The 18,025-nt window shown below is 37.2% G+C and overlaps 4 protein-coding genes across 4 annotated transcripts; all 4 read left to right on the top strand.

Annotated features, from left to right (window-relative positions):
* Positions 1-1,488: 1,488 nt before the first annotated feature.
* LOC143863613 (E3 ubiquitin-protein ligase RSL1-like) lies at positions 1,489-4,258 on the top strand. Its single transcript, XM_077374333.1, has 2 exons — positions 1,489-2,690; positions 3,673-4,258. Exons 1-2 carry the CDS (start codon positions 1,732-1,734, stop codon positions 3,740-3,742), a joined length of 1,029 nt encoding a protein of 342 aa, XP_077230448.1. The 5' UTR covers positions 1,489-1,731; the 3' UTR covers positions 3,743-4,258.
* A 1,579-nt stretch (positions 4,259-5,837) lies between these two features.
* LOC143863648 (E3 ubiquitin-protein ligase RSL1-like) lies at positions 5,838-10,131 on the top strand. Its single transcript, XM_077374377.1, has 2 exons — positions 5,838-6,467; positions 9,619-10,131. The coding sequence occupies exons 1-2, from the start codon at positions 5,848-5,850 to the stop codon at positions 9,686-9,688; spliced, it is 690 nt and encodes a 229-aa protein (XP_077230492.1). The 5' UTR covers positions 5,838-5,847; the 3' UTR covers positions 9,689-10,131.
* Positions 10,132-10,867: 736 nt separating this feature from the next.
* LOC143863462 (E3 ubiquitin-protein ligase RSL1-like) lies at positions 10,868-12,247 on the top strand. The gene is made up of 3 exons (XM_077374126.1): positions 10,868-11,042; positions 11,361-11,811; positions 12,000-12,247. Exons 1-3 carry the CDS (start codon positions 10,868-10,870, stop codon positions 12,070-12,072), a joined length of 699 nt encoding a protein of 232 aa, XP_077230241.1. The 3' UTR covers positions 12,073-12,247.
* A 3,692-nt stretch (positions 12,248-15,939) lies between these two features.
* Positions 15,940-17,438, top strand: LOC143863461 (E3 ubiquitin-protein ligase RSL1-like). Its single transcript, XM_077374125.1, has 2 exons — positions 15,940-16,556; positions 17,375-17,438. Exons 1-2 carry the CDS (start codon positions 15,940-15,942, stop codon positions 17,436-17,438), a joined length of 681 nt encoding a protein of 226 aa, XP_077230240.1.
* Positions 17,439-18,025: the final 587 nt, after the last annotated feature.

Here is an 18,025-nt window from a genome sequence, read left to right as displayed (position 1 = left end):
AACCTCCACAAATCCAAGGTTTAGGATGATCCTATGTAGCTGATTTTTTGGGCACACCCGATCTATGCCAGGGCCTATCAAATGAATATTTTGGATTATCCAAATAATGTGGGCACACTATGTTTTTTGGTCGGCGGACTAGAGAAGCTTCTCTAGTCGGCCGACTAGAAAAACTTTCCTTATACTGTTATTGGTTTTCTTGAGTATTATTAAAGAATTGAGGGGTTTGCACGCTCTGTTTGGTTTCGAGTAAAATTTTTATCGGAGTCTTTAATCCAAACAGTAAAGTCAACGGGATTTGCTAGGTTTTTTTTCCTACAATTCCGAAAATTCCCGCCAAAATTTAGGGGTGTCATTACCAAATATGGGAAGGGAGGAGAGAGGGAAGAGAGAAAGATAAAGGATCATTCCCTATGAAACAAAAAGAGGGACGAGGAGTCAATGTCACCACAGAAGCAATCATTACAAGAGTGGGATTAAAAAATTTCTAGTGCTAAAAGGCAGCCAAACATAGGATGGGACAAGAATTTTACTGAAAACTTCCTAGGACAAAAATTTTACTGGCAACTAAACAGAGCGAAATCTCTTGTTTGGTTGCCAATGTAGTACCCAAATTCCCGTAGACTATCAGGAAAATTGCCTAGCTATTTAATATCTTATGCCTGTAGATTTCTTTATAGGTATTAAATATTTTATAAATGTAAATTTCTTTGGGTGACTGATACCGTGCTATTATAATTTCCAAATAGTCTGGTAAAGACATATGACATATGAGACAGATTCAAGCTGTCTTGTTATCAAACATTCTAGCACCCATGCCCTTGGCCTTTCTTTATAGCTATAAAAAAAACTTGCATTTTGAAGCTCAGTGACTGCTTTCATCTCATAGATATTTAGGCATAAAATCTATTTTTGGCATAATTAATGCATAAAAGTTGGTCTGCAATACATCAACTATTAAGAAAAATGATTAACAACCCACATTCAAGTTCTATGATCAAATAGTTTGACTATCATTCCCTCTAATTTCAATGAAGAAAATACTGTGGATTTAAATTGGTTAACTATCATTCCCACTTTTTTCAATCAAGAAATTACTGTGGATTTGTTACACACTAGTAATGCGATTAAAGTTGAGAGAACTACCTTGCTCAATTCCACCCAAAAAAGTGAATTGATTGAATGATTACCTTGAACCGAAAGCAATGAAAGTTTTGGAAAGTTGGAAACCATCTTGCAAACTCTCTTCTATCTTTCTGTGTGTATGTATGTCCTCTACCTTTTCTTGGGTCCAATCAGGAGCCAGATACAGAGAAAGAAAAGGGGAGTAACAAAGAAAAAGAAAAAGATGACCCATCTGTTTTCTTCTTTTAGATGTACCAATCTTCCTTACTTTCCACATCACATTGTTATGCAAAAAACAACGAGAGAGAGAGAGAGAGAGAGAGAGAGGAGCTAATCAATTAAATAGTGCCATCATCATGGGACATCACCATAAACCTGAAGCTCAGGAACCCATTAAAAATGCTCAATAACAATTGGAGAAAGCCTTGAATATGGGGCAAAGATCCGGACAGGCTTGATTTGTGATTAGGACTTCTTTCCTTAGGCTCTACAATTGCCAACAAATTATAAAAAAACAAATTAAAGAGAGGAGTGTCGATATCAAAATGATGGATTGTGGATAAAATCACCTTTCGAACCCATCCCCAAAAGCTATTAAAATCACCTATGAATAACAAGACAGAGCAATCTCTCTACCAGAGAGAGAGAGAGAGAGAGAGAGAGATGGCTGAATCTTCAAATCCCACTTTGACAGTCGATGCAGATGAATTCTACTTGGAATCTTCAAATCCCCCTTTGACAGTCGATGCGGATGAATTCTACTTGGAATCTTCAAATCCCACTTTGACAGTCGATGCAGATGAATTCTACTTGGCTCTATTTGGTGAAGAGGAGCCCTTCCAAATTTCAGATGAGAAATATGCAGAAGAACTACAGCTCCAAGAAGTCATCATGGCATCACTTATATCTTCTCTGCTCCAACCTCATGATGAAACTACAACAATTGTATCCTCAAAGAATGTTGTGATTCCGACAGATGCAGCGACATCGCTTACAACCGAAACGGGTGAGTCCTCTGAGACCTTCTGCCAGATTTGCACCGAAGGAAAATCACAGGAAGAAATGTTCAGAAATGAAAACTGCTCTCATGTTTTCTGTAACGACTGTATAAGCAAACACATAGCCGCAAAGATTCAACAAAACAAAACGATGGTGGAATGTCCTGATGTGGGGTGTCAAGGCTTGTTGGATCTCCAATTCTGCCAACCTATTGTTTCAGCGCAAGTGTTCGAGAGATGGGAAAATGCGGTTTGCGAGTCCATGGTTCTTGCTTCACAGAGATTTTACTGTCCTTTCAAGGACTGTTCGGCACTTTTGATTGATGATGGAGGTGAAGTTGTAACACAATCGGAGTGCCCGAATTGCCACAGATTGTTCTGTGCTCTTTGCATGGTTCCGTGGCATTCGGGTGCTGACTGTGAGGAATTTCAGAGTCTGAATGAAGGTGACAGAGGAAGAGATGATCTAATGGTGATGGAGCTTGCTAAGAGCCGCAAATGGAAGAGATGTCCGAGTTGCAACTTCTATGTGGAAAAGAAGGAAGGTTGTCAACATATTACATGCAGGTTAGTCTTTGCTCGTTATTTTTAAAAATTAATTGTCACAATTGCTTTCTTGTATTCAAATGTCTCTTAATTATTTCTAGAAGAAATGCTTTCATGTCTTTTCATTTTCATGAAAGGATGATTAGGGTCTCATTTGCATGAAGTTTCGAAACTGTGCAGAGCTGATCCTCTACCTTTGGATTGTCAGAATCAGGAGTCGGAATCAGCATCCTACTTGGATTTCCCCTCTAAATGGAATGGAAAAAAAAAATTAAAATAAATTGTAATAAATTTCATTCAGACCCTGGAGAAATGAGAATACCATCTTGGGGAAGAAAATAAATTCCGGAATTTTTCTAATAATAAAGAATTAATTCTACGCTGGAGTCATTTGACATTTCTGTCGCTCCTGATTCCACTAACCTTTTGAACCAATCGTTGGAATCGGGTGGAATCGGAATAGGATGCTGATTCCAGCAATCTAAATTCATCTAAGTCATGGACATGTGGTTTGATATTGGTTTTGAGGTGCAGTGTTTAAATGGCAGAAGGTGAATGGGCATTGCATCTTGTGGGCATTATCTCCATTTTTTTTTTATGACATAAGGTATCCCCACCCCAATTTTTGATAACATAATCTCCATGTTAGCCACGTTTAATATCAGGAAATAATGTTCCTTAAGACAGAGCCTTAAGTGGATTATCTTGCCCCAATTACTTGATTTATTGTCTGAGTTGTGGTTTTCATTTTATATGCACTCCATCCAATTTCCAATTACTTCACTTTGTGTTTGCTACTTCGATCATCTTTATTTTTGTCTTTTATTAACCACCATTCTAATTCTCCCCAACAGCTGTTTACCCCTGTCTCTCTCCATGTGTGTGTATAAGCTGTTAATTGAAGGTGCATTTGATGATTATTTGTGACATTTCTAAGGCAATTCAATCAGTTATTGCATTCATGCAACTATTTCAAGTGTTTATTTTGTACATTGGCTTTCAGGTGTGGATTTCAGTTTTGCTATGATTGCGGATCACTGTGGAATGACCATCGTAATTGTGCTTCAACATAGAGCGAGAAAAGGAAACGTGGAGATAGACGCTAATTGTTGCAGTCAATCAAAATGTTGGCTAATTTGGTTAGGGGATGGTGATGATATCAAATCAGTAAAGAGACATAACATAGTGAGTGTTCACGCGTTTAATCATTTGCTGATGGTGACCAATGGTCATCATCTCAAATCAATACAATATATTATATTACCGTTTTTGAACTCAGTCATCTGAGAGGGAACAATGGGTGAATGTCTTCAAATATCAGTCAAAACGAAAGATTTTAGTGGTGTTGATTAATTCAAGTGTTTGCTGTTGAAATTGTAGGAGGGTTGATGTATTTAGTCCCTGGATAATGGGACAATATGGAGGATTGATGTTTTCCAGAATATTTGAAAAGGGTTTTAATTTGTTGTGTGTAAATGTAACTCCAAATGCATTAAAAGTTAACAATTGGAGCTCACTTCCTTGTCTTCTTGTGCATGTGTCGCATTCCCTATTTCCTTTACAAAATGGATTTCCGTTTTATACCAGCAGTTCTCTTTTTCAAAATAAAAACAAACACCTTGTCCCACATTGAATCAGACCAAAAGAGAGAGAGAGAGAGAGAGAGAGAGAGAGAGAGATAGAGAGAGAGAGGAAATGTAAAATGTTTAGTCCAGTGGCGGAACTACGTATTGCATTGGGGGGCCACGGGCCCCCCCAAAGATTTGCAAAAAAATTAAATATCTATTATTTTATAGTTTCTCAAGGGGTGAAAATATCAATTCCAAGGGGTGAAAATATCAATTCCCCCATCTAAGCGATCTCCTTATCCTTATGTTACAAAAAGTAAAAAACTACCGTATAAACTTCCATCTTAGCCTTTTAGGAGAGTTCTCTGCTGAAACTTGGAAAGGGAAGTGAATAAGTGATCAAGTGAATATTCACCCCATTATTTTAAGGGGACCTCCATCCATATACTCTCTATTTCTAAACCCCCTTCAGCAAAAATGGTAAATCGAATCGATCTCTAAATCTTTCATTTCAATTGCTTTCTTTATTTTAGGTTTTAGGGTTTTGTCTTTGCCTCATATGGTTTTCCTTTTCTACATTTGCATTTTCTAATCTAGAGTCTTAGTTCTTCTAAGTTTTTTGGGTTTCTATGAATGTCATCTCTTCATGGATTCCTCATGTTCTGTTAGAATGTCAAAAGCTTGTGATGAAATTAAGTTACTTTTCATATGAAGAAATCAGAGTGCAGCATGTATTTGTTGAGCCAACTCATCACAAAGTGGGACTAGGGTGGAAATCATGTTGCAGTATGTAAAAACCTGATTCAATCAGAAAAACCATCTGGGGTAGCACTGGGTTTATAAGTCTATCCGGTTTTCCCATGAAAAATCTTGACTCATCCGACCCAAGTTACAACAGAAATGGTAAGATTGGGAATAAAGCGGTCGCCCACCGTATATCAGTTCTAATCAAAGTGTAGGAATTCCAATCCCAATTACATGACCAAGCACCAGTAGTGAGGGAAATATTAATAAGAGTAACTTATGGTTTAACTTTTTTATTCTATGAAAGTGTGTGTGTGTATCATGCATTTTTTTTACAACTAGTCCGGCCCCCCAGGTGTAAATTCCTGGTTCCGCCCCTGGTTTAGTCCCACATTGAAAAAGCCATAGAAAAAGTGGAGAGAAGGAAGGGAGGAGGAAATGTGACAAACACCTTGGGATGTTTAGTGGATGAATAGGTGGTCCTGCCTTCTGACATTATGTCTCCTTTTTTTCTTCTTATTTTCAATATGGGCGTTTAACCTACTGGGTCATATATTATCGTCCCAGCAGCCAGTAGAATAGATGCAAAAAAAGAAATAAATCTCGTGCAGTTATTATTTTTTGGTCATCGTGTAGATATCAATTCCCAGATTGGGAATCCGTGTGCGTTGTACCCCATGCATGGGAAATAACTAATAAACATAAATCTAATAACCCATTTCATCTGGAAAAGTCCAGATACTAAAAATGACCCTTCAGATTCCCTCATCGATCAGAACAGATAGAATCTCTTATAAATATGAACTCAGAGAAACATTTTTTAAAGAGATAGAGAGAGAGAGAGAGAGAGAGAGAGAGAGAGAGAGATGGCTGAGGAGAATGTTGTGATTCCGACACATGCAGCGATATCGCTTACAACCGAAACGGGTGAGGCCTCTGAGACCTTCTGCCAGATTTGCACCGAAGGAAAATCACAGGAAGAAATGTTCAGAAATGAAAACTGCTCTCATGTTTTCTGTAACGACTGTATAAGCAAACACATAGCCGCAAAGATTCAACAAAACATAACGATGGTGGAATGTCCTGATGTGGGGTGTCAAGGCTTGTTGGATCTTCAATTCTGCCAACCTATTGTTTCAGCGCAAGTGTTCGAGAGATGGGAAAATGCGGTTTGCGAGTCCATGGTTCTTGCTTCACAGAGATTTTACTGTCCTTTCAAGGACTGTTCGGCACTTTTGATTGATGATGGAGGTGAAGTTGTAACACAATCGGAGTGTCCGAATTGCCACAGATTGTTCTGTGCTCTTTGCATGGTTCCATGGCATTCGGGTGCTGACTGTGAGGAATTTCAGAGCCTGAATGAAGGTGACAGAGGAAGAGATGATCTAATGGTGATGGAGCTTGCTAAGAGCCGCAAATGGAAGAGATGTCCCAGTTGCAACTTCTATGTGGAAAAGAAGGAAGGTTGTCAACATATTACATGCAGGTTAGTCTTTGCTCGGTATTTTTTAAAATTAATTATCACAATTGCTTTCTTGTATTCAAATGTCACTTAATTATTTCTAGAAGAAATGCTTTCATGTCTTTTCATTTTCATGAAAGGATGATTAGGGTCTCATTTGCATCAAGTTTCGAAACTGTGCAGAGCTGATCCTCTACCTCTGGATTGTCAGAATCAGGAGTCGGAATCAGCATCCTACTTGGATTTCCCCTCTAAATGGAATGGGAAAAAAAATTAAAATAAATTCTAATAAAAATTTCATTCAGACCCTGGAGAAATGAGAATACCATATCTTGGGGAAGAAAATAAATTCCGGAATTTTTCTAATAATAAAGATTTAATTCTACGCTGGAGTCATTTGACATTTCTGTCCCTCCTGATTCCACTAATCTTTTGAACCAGTCGTTGGAATCGGGTGGAATCGGAATAGGATGCTGATTCCAGCAATCTAAATTCATCTAAGTCTTGGACATGTGGTTTGATATTGGTTTTGAGGTGCAGTGTTTAAATGGCAGAAGGTGAACGAGCATTGCATCTTGTGGGCATTATCTCCATTTTTTTGGTAACATAATCTCCTTGTTAGCCACGTTTAATATCAGGAAATAATGTTCCTTAAGACAGAGCCTCAAGTGGATTATCTTGCCCCAATTACTTGATTTATTGTTTGAGTTGTGGTTTTCATTTTATATGCACTCAATAACCCAATTTCCAATTACTTCACTTTGTGTTTGCTTCTTCGATCATCGTTATTTTTGTCTTTTATTAACCACCATTCTAATTCTCCCCAACAATTGTTTACCCCTGTCTCTCTCCATGTGTGTGTGTATGAGCTGTTAATTGAAGGTGCATTTGATGATTATTTGTGACATTTCTAGGGCAATTCAATCACTTATTGCATTCAAAATGAGAGACTCTGATTTTATTTCTGCAAGTTTCCTCTTTTCTCTGTAATATGCCCCTCAATACGATTTTCTGAGAGGAAATCATCATGGATTGAGAAGAACAAGCCATTGAAGATCACTACAAAAGATGGGTTTTAGGGGGTTAGGGAGTGGTGATAGGAGGGTGCTTAAAAAGGGGTGGAAATATCAATTTCAGTTCTCATTTTGTTCTGTTGAGTGATTTAGAAGGGAAGTGTGTCGGGGTTTCTGGGGAGATGCTCCTTCTCGATGCTCCATGGAGTGAAGATTAGAGTTCCTGGTTAATGAAATGGTAGCTTCTATCTGCATTTTGTGGTCTTCTCACCTTTGTTTCAAGTATTTTCTTATTGTAGTTTAGCTGTTAGGTTTAGTCAGAGTTTTAAATGCCACTCACTTTCACAGCATCTACTTCCTAGCATTTACCCCCTACTCCCATTCCATGAATCCACCGGCGCCTTCAATCAAGGATAATAGTAAATCTCCTGATTCTGGGCTTCTTGCGTCTGAGCAGTATGAGGATCTTTTCAACAAGGAAAAATCCTCCTTAAACTCTCAGAAAAAGGCCCATAAGCCTTTGCCTCGTTCTTCAGGGAGCCAAAAAAGTACAAAAAATGCTTCCACAAACAAGAAAGACCAGGGTTTGTCAACTGACCAGAGACCAAATCTCCCCCCCAAAGCCCCAACGTTGTGCGACTTCATCTCCTCTGCGTTTTCCCATGTTGGAAACGATGAGAGGTTGAAGACGATCCAATCTTCGAGAGAGCCCAATCCTAGAGTAAATGCATTGTACAAAAATAGTCAATCTAGATTACTAGACTCTAGCCATATGTATGAACTTTACCCAGGAAAAGGAAAAGTCAGCATTAGCTTGAAGAATCCCCTCAAAGCGATGGTTCAATCCTCGCTTGGTGCAAGCTGGAAAAGACGAATTTGTTAATGGTAAAATAGCGGGTCAATCCAGAAGTCCCCTACTTCCAGCCATTGATAGCTCCAATGAAAGATAGCTCACAATTAGCAGATAGCATATTAAATGCACTCTCAGAAAGTACAGGTAGCACATCGAATGCAAGCAGTACTTCGAAAGCAGATTCTTTGACCCTACTGACTCGTACCAAAGGAGGAATAGCCATAAACGAGACAGATCTTGGAAAAAACCTTCATATTTCAAGAGGGATATTTGCTGCTTAGTCCTTATATGGCAAAATAATTACTCATTAGTCCTTGAGAAAAGCAGCGTTTTTCCCTTCCATTATTTTTGAGAAAAAAACTAGGAACTAAGCCACAATAATATCTCTTCCAATATTGACTTTTCCTTTGACATTCCCCTTCTTCTTCTCCTAATATTAGAAGCCAAAACCTAAATTCCTACTCCCAAAACAAAAGTTCGGAAAGGAAAAAAATCTAAAATTTCTTATTTTATTTAAGGTAAACCAACCCTATCCAATTTTTTAGTCAGAGACCTTCGGTTTATGATGTTATCCCTCTAAATTAATCAGACATAATTCCTCAAAGAAAAAAAAAACTATAGAAATAATTTTCTATCAAAGATATTTTCTTGCAATCCAACCAAGATAGGAATTTCTTAGAAAAGTTAGCAACGCAAAATACTCCTAAAATTTCTTAATTTATTTATCTATAAAGAAAAGATAACTCAAACCAACCCTATTTAATTTATTTTAGAGGGATTTTTAATTTATTTAATTCCTAAAATAATTTTTTGTTGAAGGTTTTTTGACGAGATTATTTATCTATTGATTGGGCATTCCATCTTGTGGGCATTATCTCCAAAAATAAAATAAAATTTTCATGACTTCATGTATCCCCACCCTAATTTTTGATAACATAATCTCCATCTTAGTCACGTTTAATAGCAGGAAATAATGTTCCTTAAGACAGAGCCTTAAGTGGATTATCTTGCCCCAATTACTTGATTTATTGTTTGAATTGTGGTTTTCATTTTATATGCACTCCATAACCCAATTTCCAATTACTTCACTTTGTGTTTGCTACTTCGATCATCTTTATTTTTGTCTTTTATTAATTACCACCATTCTAATTCTCCCCAACAGTTGTTTACCCATCTCTCTCCATGTGTGTGTATAAGCTGTTAATTGAAGGTGCATTTGATGATTATTTGTGACATTTCTAGGGCAATTCAATCAGTTATTGCATTCATGCAACTATTTCAAGTGTTTATTTTGTACATTGGCTTTCAGGTGTGGATCTCAGTTTTGCTATAAATGCGGATCACTGTGGAATGACCATCGTAATTGTGCTTCAACATAGAGCGAGAAAAGGAAACGTGGAGATAGACGCTAATTGTTGCAGTCAATCAAAATGTTGGCTAATTTGGTTAGGGGATGGTGATGATATCAGATCAGTAAAGAGACATAACATAGTGAGTGTTCACGCGTTTAATCATTTGCTGATGGTGACCAATGGTCATCATCTCAAATCAATACAATATATTATATTACCGTTTTTGAACTCAGTCATCTGAGAGGGAACAATGGGTGAATGTCTTCAAATATCAGTCAAAACGAAAGATTTTAGTGGTGTTGATTAATTCAAGTGTTTGCTGTTGAAATTGTAGTAGGGTTGATGTATTTAGTCCCTGGATAATGGGACAATATGGAGGATTGATGTTTTCCAGAATATTTGAAAAGGGTTTTAATTTGTTGTGTGTAAATGTAACTCCAAATGCATTAAAAGTTAACAATTGGAGCTCACTTCCTTGTCTTCTTGTGCATGTGTCGCATTCCCTATTTCCTTTACAAAATGGATTTCCGTTTTATACCAGCAGTTCTCTTTTTCAAAATAAAATAAAATAAAAATAAAAACAAACACCTTGTCCCACATTGAATCAGACCAAAAAAAAAGAAAAAAAGAGGAAATGTAAAATGTTTAGTCCCACATTGAAAAAGCCATAGAAAAATTGGAGAGAAGGAAGGGAGGAGGAAATGTGACGAACACCTTGGGATGTTTAGTGGATGAATAGGTGGTTCTGCCTCTTCTAAATATGATGAGTTGAGGTTTTTCAGTAGTCGTCCTGCCTTCTGACATTATGTCTACTTTTTTCTTCTTATTTTCAATATGGGCGTTTAACCTACTGGGTCATATATTATCGTCCCAGCAGCCAGTAGAATAGATGCAAAAAAAGAAATAAATCTCGTGCAGTTATTATTTTTTGGTCATCGTGTAGGTATCAATTCCCAAGTTGGGAATCCGTGTGCGTTGTACCCCATGCATGGGAAATAACTTATAAACATAAATCTAATAACCCATTTCATCTGGAAAAGTCCAGATACTAAAAATGACCCTTCAGATCCCCTCATCAGAACAGATAGAATCTCTTAAAAATATGAACTCAGAGAAACATTTTTTAAAGAGAGAGAGAGATGGAAGGGTCATCGAATTCAAATTTTTTACAGTATGTAGATGATTTTTATTTCTCAGCTCTGTCAAATGAAGAAGATATTCCCAGTTTCGGATGATAAGTATGCTGACGAATTACAGCTACAAGAAGTTATCATGTCATCCGTTATGTCTTCCCTTCCAGTCCAACCTCACATCACAATCCGATCGTCAAAGAGTGCGATCAATCCCAAAAGAAACATTCAGCCAGTTTTAAATGCAACAGGTGAATCTTCTAAGAGCTTCTGTAAGATCTTTATTGAAGGAAAAGAATTTGGAGAAATGTTTAGAAATGTTAAGATATGTGGATCTAACCGTTGGATTGCGTAGTGGCAGATTAGGTAGTTGGTTTAGATTAGGATGATTAGATCAGGGAAGTTGATTTAAATTAGGAAGATCTTCATCTCTTGTTCTTATCTTTATCTCTTTTCTTATGTTTATCTTTATCTGTAATTGCTTATTTAAGCAATCTCTATTATTAATGAAAATACATCAGAGAATATAGTGAAGATCTAAATTTAACAAGAAACGATAACTGTGTAAGCAAACGTCGCAGCTAAGATTCAAGAGAACATAACCATGGTCAGATGTCCTGATGTCAATTGTAAGGGGTTGTTAGAACCGGAATCGTGCCAACAAATCCTTCCAGCTGAAGTGTTTGACAGATGGGGAGATGCTCCCTGTGAATCGATGATTCTTGGGTCACAGACAGTTTACTGTCCATATAAGGACTGTATAGCTTTTTTGGTAGGGGATGAAGAGGAATTTGTAACACAAACTGAATGCCCTAGTTGTAGAAGATTGTTCTGTGCCCGATGCAAGGTTCCTTTGCATTCGGGGGTTGGGTGTGAAGAATTTCAGAGGTTGAATAAAGAAGAGATTGGTAAATATGATCTGATGGTGATGGATCTTGCAAAGAGAAGCAAATGGAAGAGATGCCCGAGGTGCAAGTTCTATGTGGAGAAAATACAAGGTTGTCTACATATTACTTGCAGGTTAGATCCTCTCTCTCTCTCTCTCTCTCTCTCTCTCTCTCTCTCTCTCTCTCAGCCACAGTAAGCTGTTTGGCATAGGGATGGTTGCTGACATTTCATGACTATTTGTTTCTTTTGTAATAGAATATTATATCGTGGATTTTCCTCTTTAAGTACTTCAATAATTGATTTGGGTTTGTGGGTTTCAGGTGTGGGTTTCAGTTTTGCTATGGATGTGGATCAACATGGTCTGTGACTCATGCTTCTTGTCCGTCGATGTAGAAAATGGAGGATAGTGATGTATGGTGATCATCGTCTTCTGTATTGAAAGGGGGTTTTGCTATGGTCCCCTTCTTTTCTATCAGTATCATGGCTCTATACATGGACTTGGGTAGAGGGCGGTGCTCTCATTTTTTGGGAGTGACAAAGGGAAATGTATTAAGATTTCGTAGTTGTTGATGCCTTTGAAGTTTGTTTATCTAATGGACTTAAAAGTATATAAAAGTAGTTTATTTAATTTGTTGATGCGTTTAGTAGTTTATCAAATGGAAGAATTGAAATAGCATAGTAATTTTTTGGGGCTTGCTTACCATGCTCGATTGGCCTTGATGCTTTTATATTTGAAAAAGCCATGAACTATTATGAATTAGTTAACAGGAATGATAAAATGAAGGGCGTCCGTGCAAAAACAAGCTACAAGGGCGCCCCTATTGATGTGTTTCTACATTGTGCATTTATGATAGAGCAGAAAAATATGCAAACGGAACAAAATTAAAGGAATCATAAATGTACATTGCTGAAAGGCACCAACAGGGGCTCCCTTTGAGCTTGTTTTTGAAAGGGCACCCTTCATTCTATCATTCCTCATTAATTAAATTCGAAAGTGGAACGGTATTCTAGTTGTTTTAGACATGCCAGAAAATGTGCTATGCGATGCTAGGCTATGCCAAAAAAAAAAAAAAAAAATTTTGTGATTTCCTGATTTTACTTTTTATGAGGTATGGAAAGTAGGGGTGGCCAGAACCGAACCAGAACCGAAGAACCGAACCGGAACCGAAGAACCGAACCGGAACCGAACTGTAAAAAAATATTTTTGGTCCGGTTCGGTTTCACTGATGAAGAACCGGGTCTAATGTTCTCGGTTCGGTTCCGGAACCGAAGAACCGAACTTTGAATATATATATATATATATATATATATATATATATATATATATATATATATATATATATATATATAGTGATATAGGGCTTGAGGTTTCTGAGGTATCGCGCAGGGTGAGCAAGCCTCCATATAACACTACCTACATGTTGTTTGACTCATCCTACTTATTCATTCTATAGGACGTCACATAGATAGGGTGTCCCTAAGAAACCACCTCCATACCATAATCCTAACCATTCAATTTATAAGAGTTTAATTTGTAGCCATCCATTTGAAAACCTCCACTAATCATAACCATAACCATAACCCATAACCCTAACCCTAAGCATAACCATAATCCTCCCTATAACCTACAGAACCAATGGGTTGGATGACTCAACCAACTATGGGAGATGGGGTATTTAGAGGGCTGCTCAGGGTGAGCGATACCTCAGAAACCTTTTTTTGATATATATATATATATATATATATATATATATATATATATATATATATATATAATATTTTTATATTTCTATTATACATATACTTAATAATATAAATTACTTATAATATTAATAAGTAATAGCTAATACTATTCTTATAATAAGAAAGTAACTTATATTATAACTTTAATTAAAAGTTTTATAAATTATAATTAATAATTAATAATTAGCCATTAGAACCGAAGAACCGGACCGGACCGAACCGATTATGTTCGGTCCGGTTCGGTTCGGTCCTACTGTGTACTACGGTTCGGTTCGGTTCGGTTCTTACGGTTCATAGAACCGAGAACCGAGAACTGAAAAAAAAGGAACCGAGAACCGAACCGGTTGGCCACCCCTAATGGAAAGTGATGTGATTAAGCCTTTTTTCTCTTTTTGTAGACTTGTGATTTTGTTTTCAAAATGGTACCAATTTTATTACAAAAAAAGGATTTCAAGTGCACTTTGGCAGTAAAGATTGCTCGTATAAAATGAGACTCTAGAGGCTCTTCATTTAGCAAGGCGACCAGGCAAATTGCTGGCAATTATAAGAATGAGAGAGAATGTGAAAACACCCTACAAACACAAATTCGACTATATATGTGTAAAGTGGCTGAAAAATTAGGAAAACAAAATCTTATTTTTGAGTAGAGTTTTTCTTTTCCCTAATTTTCTGCTACTCGAGTGACAACCAATTGCTCCAAAAACTTACGGAGTTGGTGTTAGTTCATCGTTTGTAATTCAATACTCACCCTCACAAGTCACAAGTAGCCCCTCTTTTGGGTTGTCCATACACATGGATTTTTGAATATTAAGGAGTTGGGAAGTGAGACAACGAATTACTCCAAAAGTTTAAGAATATAGAGAAAGAAGTTGAATGTTGTTCAAGTACTGGTACCTTCGAAAAGGCGGATTGCATAAGTTTGACACCTTTCTTTTTTTTTTTGATGGGTAAGCTGGGATTTGGCGGGGACCCCTACCGGTTTATTAGTATATGAAAGATAATACATTCAGCAAACAAGAAAGTTTGACACCTTCAAAGTCCATATGTCAGCCTAAGAGAGCAAAAATGGGTGGGGATTCCTTTCCAAGGACCGGATGCATCGCGTTCATAATTTTTTGGTGGCATGGGCTGCTTTATAAGCTTGGCAAGCAAGGTGGCAAAGCATAGCCGTTTGAAGGTATAGACCCTCCCCTATTGTATTAGAGTGGCACAAGGGAAGGGTGGTGGATCCCAGGATCAAAATCTGGCTTTGATACCATGTGAAACAATCAATTGCTCCAAAAGCTTAAGCCATTAGAGTTGGTGTGATATTTAATCATTTATAATCCAATATCTCACCCGTTCCTCACTCATGCCCTCTCAACTCCCTCGCTGTCCTACTCTCATTTTCCCTCTCCCCCTACTTGATAAACTAATATTCCCTGGAAAATCTTTCATGACTACCAAACACGGCCTCACAGTTGGGACCACGAATTATTTTTTTATAGTTGCCAAACATGTCCTGATGGTCCTAAAATAAAAATAAATGCGTCTTTGGTCAATGAATGTGTGAAAGATTAAAAACAAAGAAGTGGTAACAATCCAAGTTCAAAAGAAGACACACATTTTTTTTCGAGTGTTGATGTATTTAGATTTCAGGATCTGATAATTTGAATAATTTCAGAAGTTATTTTATAAGTGAGGCTTCCAAATTTAGCTAAATTTTGTTTCTTATATGGTTGGATCTCGTTGTAATTAGCTAAATCTTATAAAAAATTTCCTTATTAAATTTAGGAGAATATTTTAAGATTTATGGTTTAATTATTAAAAAGCATTTTCCATCCGGTCCTCTTAATAATCTTATTCCTCTTAATAAATCTTATTGATCAGATATTCAGATGCAACATTTTTTAGAAGAAGAGGACCTTTGATTTCCCATTTTGAAACCTATTTAATCCTATCTTTACGTATGTATCTCTATGTGATGGAGTCATTTAATACGTAGGTATCTTAACTGAAAACTCTAAGAGTTATCTATTTGATGGAGTCACTATCTTTTCCTTATCTCCCTGTAAAATTAGGAGAAGATTTCACTAATTCTTGGATGATTTACAATAAAGCTCAAGGTGTGCTTATATTGAGCACATAAATGATAAACATAGAAAGAGATCAAGCAGACTATGGAAAGAGATAATGATGGAATATTCTAATCTAATCTACTTACTAATTAAATCTAGCTGCCTATTCTAGTGGGTTGCCTCATTAACCAACTTGCCTAATCTCCCACAAGAAGATCTAACAGTGAGATCTACACCTAATCCAACGGTGGATCTCACATATTCTAACACTCCCTTATGATTCAGGGGCCTGAATATCAAGAGGTTGTCAAAAAAATCATTTCTAGGGAGAGAGAGAGAGAGAGAGAGAGAGAGAGAGAGAGAGAGACTTTTGGAAGAAAGGGGAAGAATTCGATACTTGATAAAGTTTTGTGATTTATCTTCTTGGTAATTCTTCCTGTTTCGTTGCATAAGAGAGTGGATGGCAAGCCTAGCAAAAAATAGAGCGCTGTCTAACCATGAGGAGAAACGAACCATCAAATCTGCTGCCACCGTCTGCAAGATTTGCATGGAAAGAAAACAGGTGGGAAGAATGTTCAGGATTAAGAGTTGTTCTCATATTTTCTGCTCTGACTGTGTAAGCAAACATGTTGCCTCCAAAATTAAAGAGAAAGTGAGCCTGGTTATATGTCCTGATGACAAATGTAAAGAGGCATTAGAACCTGAATTCTGTAAAGCGATTCTCCAGGTGGAAGTGTTTGAGAGATGGGGAGAAGCTGTTTGTGAGTCGATGGTACCTGTATCGAAACGATTTTATTGTCCCTACAAGGAATGTTCGGCATTATTGGAGGACCTAGGGGTGCAGATTATTAGAGAATCGGAATGTCCAAATTGTCATAGATTGTTTTGTGCTCAGTGCAAAGTTCCTTGGCATTCGGAAATAAAGTGTGAGGATTTTCAGAAATTGAAGAAAGATGAGAGAGGTAACGATGATCATCGTTTGGTTGTGGAGATTGCTAACAGAGAGAAATGGAAGAGATGCCCGATGTGCAAGTTCTATGTCGAACGAATATCAGGTTGTACGCATATTGTTTGCAGGTTAGTTGTTTATTCTTTGACCTGCCAATCTCTCTCTAGCCCCCTTTGTAATTTTTTTTTTTCTCTGTCCATGAAGTCTCTTTTGTTCTCTCTCTCTCTCTCTCTCTCTCTCTCTCTCTCTCTCTCTCTCTCTCTCTCTCTCTCTCTATGCTCATATTTGTAGATTATTATTAACATTTTCTCATGAAATTCGTAATTTGATTCTCAGGTTTTGATTTGCATGTTCATCTAAGTACCTTACAGAAGGTTTTAATTGTTTGGTTCAGGTGCAAATTTTCGTTTTGCTATGGATGCGGATTGTCATGGGAGACTTGTCGTGGACAATGTTAATCAAAGTTTAGAGAGGGAGATGGTCAACACTAATGATCTCAATCAGTCGAAAGAGAAAATTTTAGGCCTGTAGTACATTCATCTGAGAATGTAGACCATCGAAGAGATTTTATAATAATCACAGCCAAAAATATTAGTTTTAGACATGTTCTTGAGATGAGTCAGTCAAGAAGGGTGAATGTTTAGATTTTTTTTTTTGAAATGGCAATAATTATATATAGCAAATTTAGGAGGCCGAGATGGACCACCCATATCTACAATAGGAAGCAAGAAAGAAACAGGAACGAAGAAAAAACAAAATACAGAGAAAACCCCTTATCAGGGAGGAAGGTGGTCGAACCACTTGAATGTTTAGATTTTAGGGGTCCATAAATTCAAGAAGGCTATAGGAGAATAGGTTTTTAGAGTGTTGATGTATTAAGATGGGAGGATCTGATAGTCTCAGTAATTTCAAAGTTTGTTTTTTTATGTGACTCTTCCAAGTGCAGGTTCAGTTTTCCCTACGGATGTGGAATCGCTTGGAGTGCTACCACGTTTCTAAAGATATGTTGATGGATGCTGTTGGGTACTCTCTTTTTGGTTTCTGATTTCCATTCCATTCCATAGTTGTATCCATGCTCTGTTTATTTCCTCCCCCAAAATACGTTGATTTTTTTAGGAAAAATCTCGGTGATTCCATTGTAGAAGCTAAAAAAAATCTTCTATTGCAATTTCCTGTGGATATCTGCCCCTTAATTGTTAACTTCATTAAGTCAATGGAATGTCCTTGTATTATTACTCTTTGTTCTGTTCCATTGTTCGTCTCTCGTAATGGAAACTGGAGGCACGAGCTTGCACCCTAGAGTGGTCAAAACCTAGGAAATATGGCTTCCTGGGCTGTAGCCTTGCATCCCAAGTACGGGTGAAATTTGGGTCGGGTAGTGGGTTGAGCTTTTGCTAAAAATGATTTTGGAATCAGCCCAAACCTGACCCAATTTAATGGTAAAAGCTCAACCAAATTTTCCCCAATTCAAACATGGCAGCATGCTTGTCTTTCTTAGAATGAACGGATGTAGGCAAGCATTTGATAAAACTAAAAAAGTAGGTTACAAAGTCCCATAGTTTCCAATTCAAATATAATCCATTTGATTTTTTTTATT

This window comes from Tasmannia lanceolata, unplaced genomic scaffold (assembly GCF_043159265.1).
Source record: "Tasmannia lanceolata isolate RefF3 unplaced genomic scaffold, GAP_Taslan_0.1 ptg000044l, whole genome shotgun sequence".
Lineage (NCBI taxonomy): Eukaryota > Viridiplantae > Streptophyta > Magnoliopsida > Canellales > Winteraceae > Tasmannia > Tasmannia lanceolata.
This window is presented reverse-complemented; position numbering and strand designations above follow the sequence as displayed.

Bases quoted from the DNA above. Each gene is read 5' to 3' on its own strand.
- LOC143863613 (XM_077374333.1), top strand. From the start codon at position 1,732: ATGAATAACAAGACAGAGCAATCTCTCTACCAGAGAGAGAGAGAGAGA. The intron at 2,691-3,672 runs GTTAGTCTTTGC...ATTGGCTTTCAG, and splicing joins TGTCAACATATTACATGCAG to GTGTGGATTTCAGTTTTGCT.
- LOC143863648 (XM_077374377.1), top strand. From the start codon at position 5,848: ATGGCTGAGGAGAATGTTGTGATTCCGACACATGCAGCGATATCGCTT. The intron at 6,468-9,618 runs GTTAGTCTTTGC...ATTGGCTTTCAG, and splicing joins TGTCAACATATTACATGCAG to GTGTGGATCTCAGTTTTGCT.
- LOC143863462 (XM_077374126.1), top strand. From the start codon at position 10,868: ATGAAGAAGATATTCCCAGTTTCGGATGATAAGTATGCTGACGAATTA. The intron at 11,043-11,360 runs GTGAATCTTCTA...TAACTGTGTAAG, and splicing joins GCCAGTTTTAAATGCAACAG to CAAACGTCGCAGCTAAGATT. The intron at 11,812-11,999 runs GTTAGATCCTCT...TGTGGGTTTCAG, and splicing joins TGTCTACATATTACTTGCAG to GTGTGGGTTTCAGTTTTGCT.
- LOC143863461 (XM_077374125.1), top strand. From the start codon at position 15,940: ATGGCAAGCCTAGCAAAAAATAGAGCGCTGTCTAACCATGAGGAGAAA. The intron at 16,557-17,374 runs GTTAGTTGTTTA...TTCCAAGTGCAG, and splicing joins TGTACGCATATTGTTTGCAG to GTTCAGTTTTCCCTACGGAT.